General features: G+C 42.7%; 1 protein-coding gene across 5 annotated transcripts in view; it reads left to right on the top strand.

The window, feature by feature from the left end:
• Positions 1-16,842, top strand: part of LOC148343513 (apoptosis-stimulating of p53 protein 1-like) — a 33,868-nt gene that overhangs the window by 9,452 nt on the left and 7,574 nt on the right. The window contains exons 1-13 of one of the 5 annotated variants that reach the window (XM_088311963.1): positions 116-277; positions 6,269-6,364; positions 10,915-10,971; positions 11,986-12,106; positions 12,191-12,270; positions 12,350-12,520; positions 12,597-12,737; positions 12,812-13,007; positions 13,337-13,465; positions 15,036-15,103; positions 15,655-15,877; positions 16,020-16,247; positions 16,323-16,529. In XM_088311963.1, coding sequence (XP_088168089.1) covers positions 6,308-6,364; positions 10,915-10,971; positions 11,986-12,106; positions 12,191-12,270; positions 12,350-12,520; positions 12,597-12,737; positions 12,812-13,007; positions 13,337-13,465; positions 15,036-15,103; positions 15,655-15,877; positions 16,020-16,247; positions 16,323-16,529 — 1,678 coding nt within the window. In that variant the 5' untranslated portion in view covers positions 116-277; positions 6,269-6,307. Of the gene's footprint in view, positions 1-115; positions 278-2,386; positions 3,189-6,268; positions 6,365-10,914; positions 10,972-11,985; positions 12,107-12,190; positions 12,271-12,349; positions 12,521-12,596; positions 12,738-12,811; positions 13,008-13,336; positions 13,466-15,035; positions 15,104-15,654; positions 15,878-16,019; positions 16,248-16,322; positions 16,530-16,842 lie in introns of those variants that run through there. The other 4 variants (XM_088311880.1, XM_088311714.1, XM_088312040.1 and 1 more) reach the window with 4 other exon arrangements.

The raw sequence follows: 16,842 nt of genomic DNA, 5'->3' as shown, positions 1-16,842 counted from the left end.
TTTGAATCAACTGGTCTGTCTGCGGGGGTGAGGGTGTGTGTGTGTATGTGTGTGTGTGTTGGCCAGTCAGTGAAGGTGGGATTAGCTTGGTCTCATGACATAACCAGGCTAAGAGGATTGTTAGCCAGCCAAACAGCTCCTCCTCATCCTCCTCTTCCTCTTACCTTTCTCGCATGTCCACTATTGTCTTGCGTAGCTTTCTCCATCGTGTGATTCTTACATTTGCTGCAAAGACCAAAAGAATTTGAGGTGCGGCTGCAGTTTGGAAGGGTGGGGGGTAAGTTCCGCAGAAGTGTTTTTCATGAAACCTTTTTTTTTTTTTTAACTCAGTACAAAAACATTGGACATCTGCTTTTTATTTTATTCCTGGGTGCAAACAGTGACTTTTACAGATACCGTATGTACGGTTATTTCAGGGCTCAGTTTGGGTAAAATGGTCAAAATATAAAGTAGACCTGCGCAGACAAAAAAAAAACCCGGCATTGATAAAATAGCAATGCTATGTTTTGAGGAAGACTATGCAACATATTAGAGAGGGGTGACATTTTTGAGTATGGAAGTGAATAACGAGGAAAATTTTATTTGAACGAAAAATCATTGTTACCCTCTCCAAGCACAAACGTATTTTGATTGTGGTCATTAAATTAACCGTGCATATATATATATATATATATATTAGTTCAAATGTATGTGGGTTGAAACATCCGTCGTAGCCCAGCATTCCATCCTCCCTCTCCACAAGGCAGCCTTGCCCCACCCATAACGTCAGAGGCCCACGGGGGCTTCTTCTCACTTGCACTTAACAGACACTTGTGTGGATGTGTATGTAACTTTAGCCCATCCAGCTGTGAACGTGCGCTGTGCTGCTTTCTTTCTTACTGACTTAACACATGTCCGATGTTTTGATAGTTTGACTCAGATGATTATTTTCTATATCATCAAAATACAAAAATGTTTTGGGACCTTTGCTTTGCTGTGGTTGTAAATACTATATAACTAAAATGAATTTACCCAATGTTGCAATTGTTTTATGCATTTTTTTTTTCTGCACAGCATGGGTACATTCCTGCCCGCTGTTTTGTGTGGTGTTTGAAAAATTATCTTTTCAGAATCAGAATCAAGTATGTTTAATAACACACAGAGATGTTGTCTCTGGTAGTTTGAGCCACTCTAGTACTACAATAAACATAAATATGTATATTTATAACATAAGAACATAGTTACAGAGAATCATTGATCAATGTGAGGCAATAGTAGAGCAATTGTGCTGAGACATTGGCAGGGCTAAGCTAAGGCCGCCAGGACCTCCAGAGGGTGCCAAAATGGGTATAGGGGGGAACAAAAATTACTATGAATAGAAATTACATTAAAGCGGCACGGAGGTCGACTGCTAAGGAAATTAAAAATATCCGACTTGCTGTTATTTTTAGGGTCGGGCTACTGAGCCTTTTTGTAGTTGTTGGGCTTGGACATGCGCCTCCAACTTTTGGTAGATCATTTTCCTTAGTGTTGGACAAAATGAAAATGCTTTGCTTTAATTTCATATCTTGAGGGGTGGCATAGTTCAGAGTGGTCGTCTCCCCACCCAGAGGTTTTGGGTTCGATCCTTGGTCGTTGTGACCGTGTTGAAGTGTCCTTGAGCAAGATACTGGAACCCCAGTTGTTGTCAGTAGGTTGATAGGAACAATATATATATAAAACATTAAATACAGTATCTTGGGTTTGTAGTTTACGTTTGGTTAGTTTAGTTTGGTAAGTTTACATTTGCGATCCCAACATCATTGAGACATCTTCTTTTTAGGTATATATGCAAAATAAAAATCCAATCAAATAATTGGAATTGGGGTTTGTACTTTGAAACTAATCTTACATTTCATTTCCAGGGTCTTTTAGTTTGTAAACAATACAGTAAAATGTATGCCCTGTGTTTTTACAGAACATAAAAACAATCAACAATCAATCACTGTCAACGGAAATTGAGTATTTAGAAAGATATTAACAACTCTAATTCAGATTGAGTGCAAAAATTTGCTGTTTTGCGTCCGAGCAAAATCTGGAATGTGCACGCCTGGCAGAAGTTAAAACATTTTTTTTTGCTTTGTTATTCCAGATTTTGGTTCCAATTCCTGCAGCCCACACACACCCACAAACTGAACCTCGGTGGTTGAGCCAGATTTCATGGGCTTTGTGTGTGTGCGTGCGTGTGTGCGAGAAAACGCAATGGGAAAAACATGACGCAGCAGAGGGCCGATGTAAACCCCCTACCCCCCCCCCCCACCACCACCACCACATGGATGCATGAATCATGTGAGCATGTGTGTAGGTGTGTGTCACTGGGCAGGTCGAACAAAATTCTTGGGCACTCCGCCAATATGGATAAATTCTATTATTATCTAACCTCCTCATCTTACTCACAACGCATCTAAAGGCAGTGGTGCAGTGATTTCCCTAATGAGAAAGCGGGAGAGATTGAGAGTGCAGAGTCGTGAGGTCGGTTTAGAGGGGGTGTGTGGGGGTGGGGGTATTTGGTCAGGTGGGTAGGTGAGACTTGATGTCGTTGCAGCAAAAAAAAGTCAGCCGCACCACGATCCGAAGGATTGAGTGAATGAGAGGTGAATGAATGCAAATGTGGAAAGGGGTGTAAGAGATGATTCAAATTTACCTGAAGACAATAAAATAATAGACAATAATTACTGGATAGAAAGTCTGGATAGAATAGTGGGTTGATTAATTATTATTATTATTATTATCATTATTATTATTTTAATGTTTCTGTTACCTGTTCTCATATTTGGTTGCTTGTTACTATCTTCAGATGGTTTTTACCCGACACATCATATGCGACCGTATCAGTAACACACACTTTATAAGGAGAAAATTAGAAAGGGAGGGAGTGCGTGGGTCGCACAAAGGAGAGAGAGAGAAGGAGAGAGAGAGAGGTGTTGTAAATTATAGCACATCAGTGGCGAGATGGGAGAGAAAGTTGTGATGACAATTGCTTTGTTTTGACGTTGCTGCAAGCCTGTGGCATCCTTATTCTTTCCGAAAGCGTCAAGGGCTGCTGTTTGCCTGGAAGTGCTGTAAGGATGGAGTGGAATGAGGTGGATTTGGTGCAGGAATTTACCGTTGAAGGGCAATGCAGCAAAATTAAAGTCCGCTCCTGCCGGATCACATGGGACAGCCTGCAGGTAAATATAGCACGGCAGGAAACTGATAGAGACTGCATGTTAATATCAGTTGGCAATGGCAGTCTGTTGGACGTTGCACAGTGTTGATTGCATGAGCTCCAAAATCAAAGAGCCCTGAAAGTGCATTTTCTATTGCAGTGCAATGTCAAGTGTAACAATTAGAAATACTTGAATTTTATTTTGGATTTTCCAGTTCTGAGAAGTCATCCAGATGAAGTCGAGTTAAAATCTTGTCCAACGTGAACTTGTGAAAAGAGCAAGGTTAGGTATGCAGCACCACACTGTTGCATATTGGACGATCCACGTTAACCCTTCAGGAGCAATTACTAAAATTGATCTTGTATACTGCAAACATAGCCTAATTATATTGAACGTTGTCATGAGAGAGAATGCTGTGCCACCAAATTGGTGACCACCAAGATGCAGTGCAGTGTTTACACAGATCAAATTGTTCTCTGCAGGTTTGGTGCATTAGAAATGGCTTAACGCAGCAATTTACTCAAGTGACACCATGGCTGTAGCAATTCTTTCAACCCTTACCGACCGTTTCGCATGGTACTATTCACAAGTATATAGTTCACTGCTAGATCTTTTTCCACTTTTGTCAACATTTCATACTTGGTGACGGTCTGCGCTCTCCCGAGTGACATCCTGCACCCTTCAAACTGATCATAATAGCTTGAGAATGACCAGCGGCGGCGTCCCAGTGGCACATTGCGGCTGCCGACCAGTTTGTGTGTCGGTGGTGGCGAATGTTAAGGTCCACCTTACTGGTGCGTCCACCCAGGATGCTTGCTGGCTGGCCGAAGGAGGGGAATGCGGAGCGGCATTTTCGGGCCATTGATGAAAACATTCAGTCCAAGTACTGTTCCAGCATGACTGTTCATTGCGATGCGTGCGCATGGCTCGCTATCACCATCCCTGGCTCGTTCCATTCAGCGCAAGTCATCAGAGTTTACTAAGGACAGAAAGTGTACACGAGTCGCATAGAGCAATCTTGGTTCATGCCGTTTTGCAAGGTACAGCAATTCACGTGTATTATTAATTGCACGTTATTACTGCATCTATTACATATAAAGAATTCCCAAGGTTATTAATAAATAAATAAAGTAGCTAGAACATTTTGACTTGGTCATTTTATAAGTAGTTCGCATGAGTACCCGCGGGTCAAAAAAAAAAACTGAATGTTGCTGGATAAGCTAGCAAGTGAGCTGAATTTTAGTATTTTATGGTATTTATGGAATTTTATGTAGGTGGAGGTCTTATGTGTGTAGGTTGCTGTGTTCGTCAACGGCGTGGTTTCTGAGAATTTAGAAATATCCGTTAACATGTGAGATGTGTTTACTAAGCTTGCCACAGAGGTGGGCGGTCAAGGCCTTCTCTGCTGGCCTAACACAAGCAAGAAAAAAATGATCATATTCTTCACATTGATGTCATATTATATCCAAGTGTTGTATTTTTAGGTGAGTGTTTTAATCCAATCAGGATTCAGCTAGCTCGTGTTGCCAGGCAGAGTTCATAATACCAGTAGGACGCACTATTTGTCTAAGGTCTTCAGATAAAATTGTGCGGGCGTCTCTTCTGTGTGAGTCAATGGTCTTTCCGAGTTGATAGACAGTTGCGATAGCCAATCAGGTCACGAGTTGATGACAGTAAGGCCTTCTCGCTGGCCTTACCATTGCAGGTGATAAACGCATCTTGTGATTGGACATGAGGGGGCAGCGCTATGCGGAATCAACACACCCGAAAGTCGTAACTGGCAACCGTTCAAAAATCTAATATACATTCTTGCTTTTTTTAAACTACAATGGCCAAAGAAGGGAAAAGTGTGGATTTAATTGCAGATACACTTGCGAGACCTTTTTCAAGACGGACCTTTCAAGAGAAGCTAGGTCGTCTAGTGTCTTGCTGTGTATTATTTGTCCAGCCACGGTGTCATAAATGATGGTAATATGAGGGGAGATTTATTCACTGAAGGCCTAGCTGGGAAATGCACGACATGCCTCTGGTCTTCCTTAATGCTTCAGTCTCTTTCACCACCACTCATGATGATTCTTAGTTTACAGGTTTGACTTTTAGATATTGATACAGGTTTCCACAATATGAGAAGTCTATTTTTGCTGCCATAAATTCTTGGTTCAAGGTACTCAACAGCATCAGGAGCAAGTGGGTTTTCACAAGTCTCCTTTCCGACCAGCAATCTTCTAATTGCTAGACTGCAACACCACCTGGCCTCGGATACTTTTCATTTTACAAATTGCCTCTTCAATATAAGTAATATAAGGCAGTTGATTTAATGAGCACTTTTTAAACAAACAAGGTTAAAGTGTATTTGGTGTGTGCGTGGTTGCGGGTGTGCATGCTCACATCATTTGTTTGTATGTGAGTTAACATAAACAATAGCAGGATGTGGCTGGGTTGGGACCTTCCTTCCTTGATAGCGCGAATTCATATCTCTCTCCGTATTGGCCATGACATTTACGACTTTCCAATTAATGAATCGCATCTGCAAATGTTGAAATGAAATGCTAAGGACATTTAGTCTTTTGATTTACTTCTTTTACTCATTGCATGCAAGGAAAGATGAAAATGGCCTGAAAATGGATCTGCCTGAATCTCCTTCCAAATGAACTACTGCCACCTCACGGTCATTTCAGGCCCATGTGAGCAGCAGTATGATCAGATTGCATTGCAGATGTGCTGTCGTCAGTGACAGTGGCACAAAACCGGAGCCAAATAGAAATCAGGCCATTTTCCCTGGCTTAATACTATAACTCTGTCACCCTGCCAAGGCCACCAGCTGCTAACATAATAACATTTCTGCAGCGAGCTGGAGAAACTGGATGACCCTAAAATGTTGTGTGAATCTGTGCACTCGAGGCCAACAGTTAACATTCATCTTGTGTCACTCTTGTGATTTCTTCTGATCAGAAACAATCACATCAATATTGATTGTGACAATCTGTAATAGATGGAGCAATGATTGACAGAATTGAATTACAAATAAATTGATAAATGCAACATATAGAAGCAATCACATCAATTGTAAAAAAAAAAAAAGTCTTATCCCTATTTTGTAGGTTCCCCGTGTGGAGCTAACCCTCTCTGAGCTCCAGGAGATGGCCACACGACAACAGCAACAAATAGACGCTCACCAACAGATGTTGGTTGCCAAGGTAACACACACGAACAAACACACACATGGATGGATTGCCTGTCACTTAGTTTAAGGTTGTCTCCATCTTGAAAGGGTCGCCCTTGACACCCCGACAGTTTGTCAGACCACTGAGAAATGTGTGTGTGCGTGTGTGTGTGTGTGGTCATGGCTCATATATTTTCCACAAGGAGGATATCCGGGTTTGCATCTAAGGACTTTCAAAAATGAACTCGCACACTTTTTGTGTGGCCCATACATGTCGTGAGATGAGAACACTACAGGAAGGAAATTAAGTCATCAGAAAAGCGCAGCTGTTGGCATTTTCAACGACTATTTTACTCCAGAAAGACAGGAAGTCTACGGGCCCTCCAGGAAAAGAATAAGTAGAAAATGCAACATTTCGAGCATTTTTCTCGCAACTTTATGAATTGAGTCCAGATATAATGTAGATTTTCTCAATTGGTGAATTTCTTTTCAGATGAGACACTGGGGAGTTGTGTATTTAAAGGGAAAATTAGTGATGTGCCGAAAGGCTGTCTTTCCATTCGCAAGGTGCACGCCATAAATCCCATTTCATCTCTCTGGCAACAGTATGACAGCATGCATGAGCAATGACAGCAGAGCACCCAACTTTCAAAGCGGTTGTGTGACGTAATTGCTGCATCGTTTCATGTGTATAATATGATAATATATACGTATTTGGTTTCAGACTAAATAGAGTCAAATTTACACCTGGCAGAGAGTAAAATATTCTGAGTAAATTTGACACAATATGCTGTTCTTCTGTGCGGCACAATGGATGACTGCTGAGGTTGTGGGTTTGATTCCGGCTGCGGCCTTCCTGTGTGGAGTTTGCATGCTCTCCCCGTGCTTGCGTGAGTTTCCTCCAGGTACTCCGGTTTCCTCCCACATTCCAAAAACAAGCATGGCAGGTTGATTGGACACTCTAAATTGCCCCTAAGTGTGAGTGTGTGTGAGGATGGTTGTTCGTCTATGTTCCAGTTCAGGGTGTACCCCGCCTAGTGCTCGAAGATAACTGGGATAGGCTCCAGCACACTCACGATAAGCGGCTTGGATAATTGGTGGACGTGCTATGTGTGTGGAGCATCAAATGACCATTTTGAGGACTTTGTGAAGTGAAAATACCACAAAAACGTGTTAACAGCTGTGACAAATTGCAATGAATAATGTAAAAAAAAATCAACAAGTACACTGCAAAATTGGTAGATACATTTTTACATCGACACATTAACTTCCGTCTATTTAAATTCTATTTAAACATTTTGGAGTACAGTTGCCTCATACATAAAGCTCTCATCAGTGTAAAAATGTGTGCGAATAACTTTAGTTCTCATCAAATAAAAGTTGATTTTAATTGTCTGGTGTCCAGTTCCCCGCGACCCTTGTGAGGACAAGCGGTACAGACAATGGATGGATGGATGTACAGGTAATCCACTACTTTGAGTAAAATTTACCCTGAATAGTTGACGCTCTTCCAAGTATAAATTTTACCTTGTTTAGACGGGGACCAAATATTGTCTTTTTAGAGTAAAATGTACTCGATGAAATGTAGTGTATAAACTTGACCTGTGTATCCACCTGTTGCTATTCATTCCACCGCAGAATAATAGCTTTGTGTTCAACTAATCAAGGCCAGATTTGACATATTTATGGGTAAATTGAGACAAGATCATTATTATGAATTTTGGGACATTTTTTTTGGTGCTGTGCCATAGGACATGCAAGTGGTTAGCACGTCTGCTTCACAGTTCTGAGCTTCGGCCTTCCTGTGTAGTTTGCAATTTGAACGCTACCCTCTGTGTGTTCTCCCCGCGTCCTCCAGCTTTTCATTCCAAAAACATCCATGTTAAGTTTACTGGGGACTCAACCGTAAATTGTCCATTGGTGTGAATGTGAGCATGGTTGGTTGTTTGTTTATACGTGACCTGCGATTTAATGGCAACTTGTGCAGGGTTAGCCATCCTATCGCCAAAAGTCACCAGTGAAAGGCTCGAGCTCACCCACAAAGCTAATGAGGATAGGCTCCAGTGAAAGTAGATGTGCTAAAATTTTTCCAATGTAAACTAGAGTACAGTTTGTGCCTTGGATAGATAAAGTTTGGGGAAAATGATTCAGGTCTTTTGCTCAACTGATTTCAAAGCAGGCTGCCAGGGTTCCGTCTCCGATCAGTAACGGTGTGAAATTGTGTGTGAATAGTTGTCTGTCTTGAAACATGCCTAGTGATTGGCAGCCAGCCCAAGATGTTGTCAGCCTTTTGATCGAAGTTATCTCGGATCAGCTCCTACTCCTCCTGAGCAGATAGAAAAAAAAAATGGATGGATGGTACTTACCGGTTAAGAGATGTTAGAGTTCAACATTGAGCAAGGCAAGAAAGAAATGAGCCTGAACAGTCTACATGGGATGCTTACATTCAAATCTTTACTTGAGTTTAAATACACTGAGACCCGTTTTCACTATTCTAAACATGTTTACCTGTCGACAACAATGGAGAAAACAGAATACAGCATATTTTGATGGACAATAGCATTGGTCTAAATCAGGTGTGGGCAAACTACGGCCCGGGGGCCACATGTGGCCCGTTAAACGTTTTAATCCGCCCCGTCGAACTTGAAAAAAATTAATGAATAAACCTTGTTACTGTTTTATTTTCTAAATACTCTGGTGTGTCAAACACAGATATTTTGTTGAAATGCGTTTGTTCACTTTCATTTGAAATGAAATGTACCAAAACACTCCATCCATCTGCTCGTCAAATTTTAGAACCTATTGTGGCCCACCAATCAAAAGGTTTGCCCACCCCTGGTCTAAATGCTTGTCCCTCAGCATGCATACGAACATATTTTTAACACACAATAGCATGTGTTTGAATTGTCATCTGTCAGCATTCCCTACAATGGTGCGTCATTCAGCAAGAATACAATCATGATGACGTTTACTGTCATAGAAGTAAGGCGGCAATTCCCATACTAATCACACAGCATCAGGAGCAGCTGTGGATTAAGAATATCTTGTCACACTGCAAAACAGCCACTTTAACACCTGACCAGACTCACCCCCGACAATGGGAAATAAAGGATATCTCTTTGGAGTATACTGTTTTCTTGATTTTCAGATTCACGTGAGGTGACACTGATTGCGAAACTTCCAAGAAAGTGAACCATAAACAAAGATGCTGGCAACCCCCTGCCAACCAGTTCCACCACTTTGTCCAGTACCAAAGAAAGATACCATTACATAATGTATTAGCTTGCATGCATGAATGTTTTTTCCATTGAGTGATGGGGGACACATACATTGGCATGCGCAAACATCCATACACGGACACACGCGCACACACGCAAGCACACTTGGACACAAAATGCCAAGAGGAATACTACACTTAGTTTAGAGATTGGAGAAGGCGTTTCGACCACACTCCCATGTTCAATCCTGTGAGATGTTGTTTGGGACTATGGGGCACCGGACCCCCTGATTTGCGTTGTTCAGTCCTTGTTAGTCCAGTGTCTCAGTTTGGTCCGCATTGCCAGCAGCTGTATTCGTTTCCAGTGAGGTTTGGACTTCGCCAAGGTTACCCTTTGTCATATAATGTGTTCAGAACCTTTATGGCCAGAATTTCTAGCTCAGGCCGAGGCGTTGAGGTGGTCTGGTTTGGTGGCATCAGAATTGCATCTCATCAAATCCCAATCTTGAAGTCTCACCGCAGTTGAAGTGAGAATCACCATCTGCAAATCTGGAACCAATGGGCGAAGCTCTCGATTTACCAGACAATCAACAATCCCAACCTCACCTATTGCCACAAGCTGTGGGTTGGGACCGAAAGAACAAGATCACGGATACAAGCGGACGAAATGAGGTTCCTCTGCAGGGTGTCCCTGCTCTCCCATCATGATAGAAACCAGGAGGGGAATCAGAGTAGAGGTGCTTCAGCTGCGCACTGAGAGGAGTCAGTGATGTGTCTTGAGCATCTTTAAAGAATGCCAACTGGATACCTCCTGGAAGGAGCACCCCAGCACAATCCAAGACTGAAAAGACTGGCCTGGGAATGCCTTGAGATATCCCCAGAAGAGTTGGACGAAGTGGTTGGGAAAGTTAAAGTCTGTGCTTCTCTGTTTAAACTTCTGCCCCCACAACCCAGCCCAACATAAGCAGAGGATGGATGGATGGATTTGTTCATCAAACAGACATGAAACCCCCACTCCATCTTCTCGGCTAACTTCTATCAGGACGCCTCCACACTTGAGTTTGTCAAACTTGATGCTTGAAAACTATATGAACTTCAAAGTAAAGAAAATTGTATTATTGCCTTTGATGTGAGCATAAATCTCACTGCATAAACACATAACCTTGTTTCTCTGCATCGCAAATATGGTTGTAATAGTTTTGCGCCATTCAGTTTTGTTTCGACCAATTTTTGTGGTCGACACCACTGAGTTGAACGACCTTTTTCCCCAACCCTACTTGACAGTGTTGAACTGAAGTGTGGCTATTTCAGGGATCATATAGAGTGAGCATTTTAACAGAAATATTTTCACCTTTTCTGTGTTTTAGGAACAAAGACTGAGGTATCTTCAACAGGGCGGCAGATCCAACCAAGGGCAGACACAGGTGAGATCCGGATGATTATTTTGCATGCCAATTCAAAAGAAGAATGTGCTAGGCACACTCAATTGTAGAGATTAATATTTGCAGTGACAAGGAAATGTACGGTAACCTTTAGAAATTATCTGGATTTGTGCAAGATGCGGTCATAAAATTTGATTTGATCTAACATCTGAAGTCAGAGCAATAAACAAATCCCGTTTTATTGAACAAAAATTAAATTTACTAAGATCCCAAACAGTGGGCACTAAATTATGTTTTCACAGTTAGGCTCACCGCAAACTAAGCTATGAAGTGGATCATTGCAAAAAAAAAAAAAACAGTCGGAGACTCTTCAACCCCGGGGGTGGATGAGATCCGCCCGAAGTTCCTAAAGGCTCTGGATGTTGTAGAGCTGTCATGGAGGACACGCTTGGACATCGGGGACAGTGCCTTTGGAATGTCGGACCGAGGTGGTGGAAGAGGAATCACATTCCTCAGCCTCCCTGGTAAGGTCTACTCAGGGGTGCTGGAGAGGAGGGTCCGTCGGGAGATCGAATCTCAGATCCCGGAGGAGCAGTGTGGTTTTCGTCCTGGCCGTGGAACAGTGGACCAGCTCTACACTCTCGGCAGGGTCCTTGAGGATGCCTGGGATTTCGCCCAACCAGTCTACATGTGTTTTCTGGATCAGGAGAAGGCGATCGACCGTGTCCCTCGGGGGTTCTGTGGGGTGTGCTTCGGGAGTTCTCGAGCCCACTAATGCGGGCTGTTCGGTCCCTGTCCCACCGAAGTTGTGACTAGTTGACTTAACTTGGCTGCTCTAACCCAGAAATAAAATTGCTTTCCCATTTTGGTAAAGTCACGGGTTTGCTGGACAGGAATTGTTGCAGGGAAAAAACAGTTCATTAATGATTGTTTTGCAGGGAACAATTATTTTGGTTCTTTTCAAGCAAAGTCAGCAGAAAGCATTCCCACAAGCAACCAAATATATGCGATGCACTCTTATAGTTACAGTTCATTTTTCTCTTCTCCCTCTTCAAGTCCGAAGCTGAGAAACTGCAGCGGTTGAAGGAGCGAGTGGAGTCTCAGGAGGCAAAGCTGAAGAAGATTCGAGCCATGAGAGGACAAGTGGACTACAGTAAACTGATCAATGGGAACCTCTGTACGCCTGAACACCCAATACTGTTGGTTGACTTAACATGAACATCGTAACCAATCATTAATTGCTCGTGTTTTCCGTGTCCAGCGGCGGAGATTGAGCATGTTAGCAGCCTGTTTCAGGAAAAACAGGCTGAGCTGCAGTTTGCTGTGACTCGAGTTGACCAGGTATCTCAGGGGGATTAAAGAGTCAAGTTCATGTCGCCCTAGGAATTATTTGTAATCTATTTTTAAACTGCTTCACCAGCTGACCCAACAACTAGAGGATCTGAGGAAAGGACGCCTTCAGCTGCATTCTGTCGCATCCCAGCAGGGGGCACCCAACAGACTACAAGGTGCACCCACTGGAATGAAAGGATCCTCCCCACTCTCTGGCCCTGCTGCCTTAGAACTGAGGAAGCTCTATCAAGAGCTGCAGGTAACAAAACATTGTGCTTTTCCGAATGCAACCTTCTTGACAACACTGTGGAACATTTCTTATGCTGTTGTATCAGACTCGCAACCGCCACAACCTGGAGCAAGGCAGCAAGTTAGCACACAATAAGGATCTACTGAACAAGAGGAATGCTCAGGTGACAGTGATGGATCAACGTATTGGAGACCTGAGGGAGCGTCTGCAGAAGAAGCGCGCAGAAGTAACCCTACGCCTGACATTTTCCTTTTTAGGTGATTTTTCACTTGCTACATTTTCTACTTTGCATCCCTACAGTTGAGCCGTATGAATGGAGGAGGCCCACCTTCTCCTCAAAACTCTACTCGTCCAAGTGGTGGAGTGTCAGGCCGAGTTGCTGCCGTCTGCCCTTACATCCAATCTCCACCTGAAGGGGGACAGGAGGCCGGGTACCAGCGGTCACCTGACACATCCCCCAAACCCTCACAACTCAGTCACATCCGTTCCCTATCAGGTGGGTACAAATTATCGTTGAATCCCTCATAGAACTGCATAAACTGTCTTCCTCTGATATCTGCCAATTCTCTAACTAGCTTCTTTTCTCTCTCCTTTTCCTGTCTGTTTCCTTCTTCCTATCTGTATTGTCCGCTGTTTTCATTTTCAACCTATGGCGTTACCCTCCATGGTTACTGTCACTTGATCACTCCTTATGATTATTGTTTGTCACTGTCACTGTAACGTGATTTTAATGCCCGTAACTTTTACTGTGCGTCCTGTTTGTATTACTTGTGTCGATGGTTGTCCTGCTGATTGTGCTTTGTGGGTGTTATGGTGGTCATGCAGATGACGATAAGAGTGGCATCAGGAAGCCTCCCAGCCAATGGAAAGTGTCAGATTTAGACATCGTCCTGTCAGAGCCAAATGACTTATGTGTGGGCCCTAAGTCTCCTCAGGGGGACAAAAGTAACAAGAGTGAGTCTTTAAGGGAGAAAGTTGCTCCGTTTCCAGCTCAGAGCCCTACACTCTCCATTTTGGTCACAACCTGTTGATGACTTGATGACAATTCCAAAATATGTGCATGTGCTCAAATTCTCATATTTAGACTGTATATTCAGTGTAAATGTTGTACATAATTTGTGACCTTATAATGAAGTCCTTGGTAACAAATAACGCCAACATATCTGCTAGCCGGCAGCTGGTTGACGTTACAAGGCTTTATAGTACCGCACATTAATGCACACACAGTCACACACATTATATTATGTGCCTTATAATGACCACGTTTACTATCATCAAGTTTCTCCATGTTTCTATGATTCAGATTTTGTTCTGGTTAAAAACTACTTCAACTCAAGGTAGGGACCTGGTGGAGGTAAAGTTGTGTTCGGGATTATAGGAGTGTTTACAAAGTGAGTAAACCTCACAAAACTTTTATTTACGCTAGTGCTATATCACGATGTAAGTAGTTCAAATTGACCAAAACTGATATGCTATATACTGAATTTTTTTTTTTTTTACCATTATACAACTCTGGCGGAACTTATTAGGAGGCATGTATAACCAGTCCAAGACCGACAAAATGTCTACATTAAACCTAACACGAAGTCACTCTTCTTTAATTTCGTTTCAGATTTTGCCTCCTTTTTGGCCTTTTGTAGAGGTTGTATTTTATCAAACTAGTTTTTCTTATGGTATACTTAATTTCCCAAAAATTTGGATTCTAATGTGCCACTATCCCAATGTGCCAGAACCCCAACATTGCCAGGACTGCAAGGGCCCTCTCTTGCTGCTTGCATTTTTGGGAACCTAAATATGAGACAAGAGACAAGAGCTGTGGAGTGATTTGCTCTAATCTGCACTCCCGGGCAGATAGCCAAGTTTCCAACCTGCTCAGAATTGACTGTTAGCTTCCTGTTGTCACTGCTTTTCTCCTAAGGTCAACATATTGTGCAGCTGATTTTACTGACCAACGGATTCTGTAGATAAGTGTTAGTCTGTCAGTCCTGCGATGTGCTTGTGTAGCGCTTAAAAAGATCCTCAAAAATGGAGGCTTGTTTTTTGGTATGGCATTGTCGCACTACAAGCCACAAAATGCACTAGCATACATTTTAATCAAACCTTTGTTTTTTTTTTCATGGCAGCCTGTCTCTGCTACAGTTAGTTTTGAGGATATTTATTAATGAAGGACGAGACCGCTTTGCTGAATTCAGCGACCGTAAATTAAGATTTGAGTGACTGCTATTGGGACTGGATTTGCATTGCATTTTGCCAGACGGTTATGTAACTCCGCCACTGTCGAGAAAGAGTCTGAGTTAAATTCTTCCATTGCGAAGCACACTGCTGCATTAGCTCTAATTAAAAATCGGTGGCAACGTGACTTAAAGATTACGCCATCATAGCTTCTGCTCCACGTCTCTCGCAACCAATTTTCTCACTCTTGAATTTATAGTTAAAAATTTTTCACCTATTTATCTTTATTTTTTTTCTAATGATGTGATATGAGCTTTAGCGCATCTAATCTGTTGTCTTTCTTGTCACACAGCCAGTGAAGCATCATGGCCTGCCATAGGTAAAAATGTGTCAAATTGGAGGACCAACAGTGCAGAACAGGTACACTTTTTAGGCATAACAACAGCCATCGATCCATTATCGGAGCCGCTTCTCCTCACGAGGATTTTGAAGCATATAGCATAACATTAATAATGAATTCATTTGACTTAAAAAAATGAATTGAGGCACAACTACACCATGAGATGTGAAGATGAAAAAATACTTGGAAAATGGATGGAAAGGCAAAAATTGCGATCAAGATGGGAAACTTGTTATGGTATCTATTAAAAAAATGCAGACCCCGAAGCAACATAACCAAGCAGGAACAATTAACCACAGCTTTATTAAAAAAAAAAATACTTAACCAAACTATTCTACTCCATCTACACTGCACAGTATGGAACGGCTAAGACTGAGAAAGTATCAATGGAAAACTAAATTGAAGCTGCCAGTTAAGGCAACAAGTAAGTTTTTATGTCTGTGAAATGGTGAAGTTTCCCAATTAAGTGAGAGTTTGATTTGGAAAATGCTCAAACAAAGATGGTTATTTGCACAAAGCAAAGTCCACACCGGCATGATTGAATGAGTTTTATTTTCTGTTCTTTTTTTAGTTTTGCCAGCATCTGCCTTCCGGTTATGGCACGTACCCCAGCGCCACCCAACAAGCCGCTGGGAATCACTGCTCCACAAGCTCTCTACCTCGATCTGCTCCTGGCACATTGGGATGGCCCCAATCGAGCACTGTGAATGCGCCGTCGTCTTCTTCAACCTCCTCCTCCTCCTCTGCACAGCAAATTCAACAACACATTGCTGCACCTCCAAATTCAAACCAAGGTAACATCAGACCTTATGTTTGACTGAACATCTCAAGTGTGTTAAACCACACAAGCATTGTTCTCCTTGGCTTATCGGTAGTCTACCCAAAGCCTTTTCCTGACATCTGTACCTTAAGGTTTCAATTTGTCTCACCCGTTAGACTCGAACACGGGCTCCCAGTCTTTGTCCTTGCCTACTCAAAGTGAACGAACAGATCCACCTCCGGCAGTGGCTGTACGTCCTTACGTCCCTGACCATCCGTCCAGGCCGCAGTCTCCTAGAAAGGGCCCTGCGACAATGAACAGCAGCTCCATCTACAGCATGTATCTTCAGCAGCCTCAGGCTAAGAATTATGGCTCACTCAGCAACAGGACCACCGTTAAAGCAGGTAAGTAAAGACAGTGAGTAGAGACCCAAATACACATTGTTCAGTCTTTTCAATACTTTCCTTTCTGTTCCACAGTCTATGGGAAACCCATCCTGCCCACCTCCTCCACATCGCCATCCCCTCTTCCCTTTCTCCATGGAGGAATAAGAACGGAAGGTGTTACAGACAAGGAAGGAGTAAAAGGAGTTGGGGGAGGAGAACCCATCGACGGGCCAATTCTACCGCCTCCGAGTGTGGAAAACATTCCTCGTCCTCTCAGTCCTACTAAGCTCACTCCAGTTGGTGGGTTGCACAGGATAAATCAGTGATGTCCCATCACTTGCAAACGTTAAGATGTTTGATCACATTTTCTTGTGAAATAGACCGTTGCTTTAGATGCAACCTCCCAGTAATCGAACCCGAGCACTGTATCAAATGTTCTACGGTTTGGAGACTGTGGCACTAAAGAAATGACAGGAAGTAGAGCTGTAGGTGGTCGAAATGATGATGTTGAGGTGTTCTTTCGGTGTCACCTTGTTGGATAGGAATAGAAATGATCTTATCAGAGGGACAGACAAGATGTTTTGAGGACTAAGTTGGAGTGAGCTGGCTTGGT

The sequence above is a fragment of the Idiotropiscis lumnitzeri genome, chromosome 1, assembly GCF_059441095.1.
Source record: "Idiotropiscis lumnitzeri isolate Australia: NSW breed Sydney's pygmy pipehorse chromosome 1, RoL_Ilum_1.0, whole genome shotgun sequence".
NCBI classification, from domain to species: Eukaryota; Metazoa; Chordata; class Actinopteri; order Syngnathiformes; family Syngnathidae; genus Idiotropiscis; species Idiotropiscis lumnitzeri.
The sequence above is the reverse complement of the archived record's forward strand: the minus strand, read 5'-3'. Positions and strand labels throughout refer to the sequence as shown.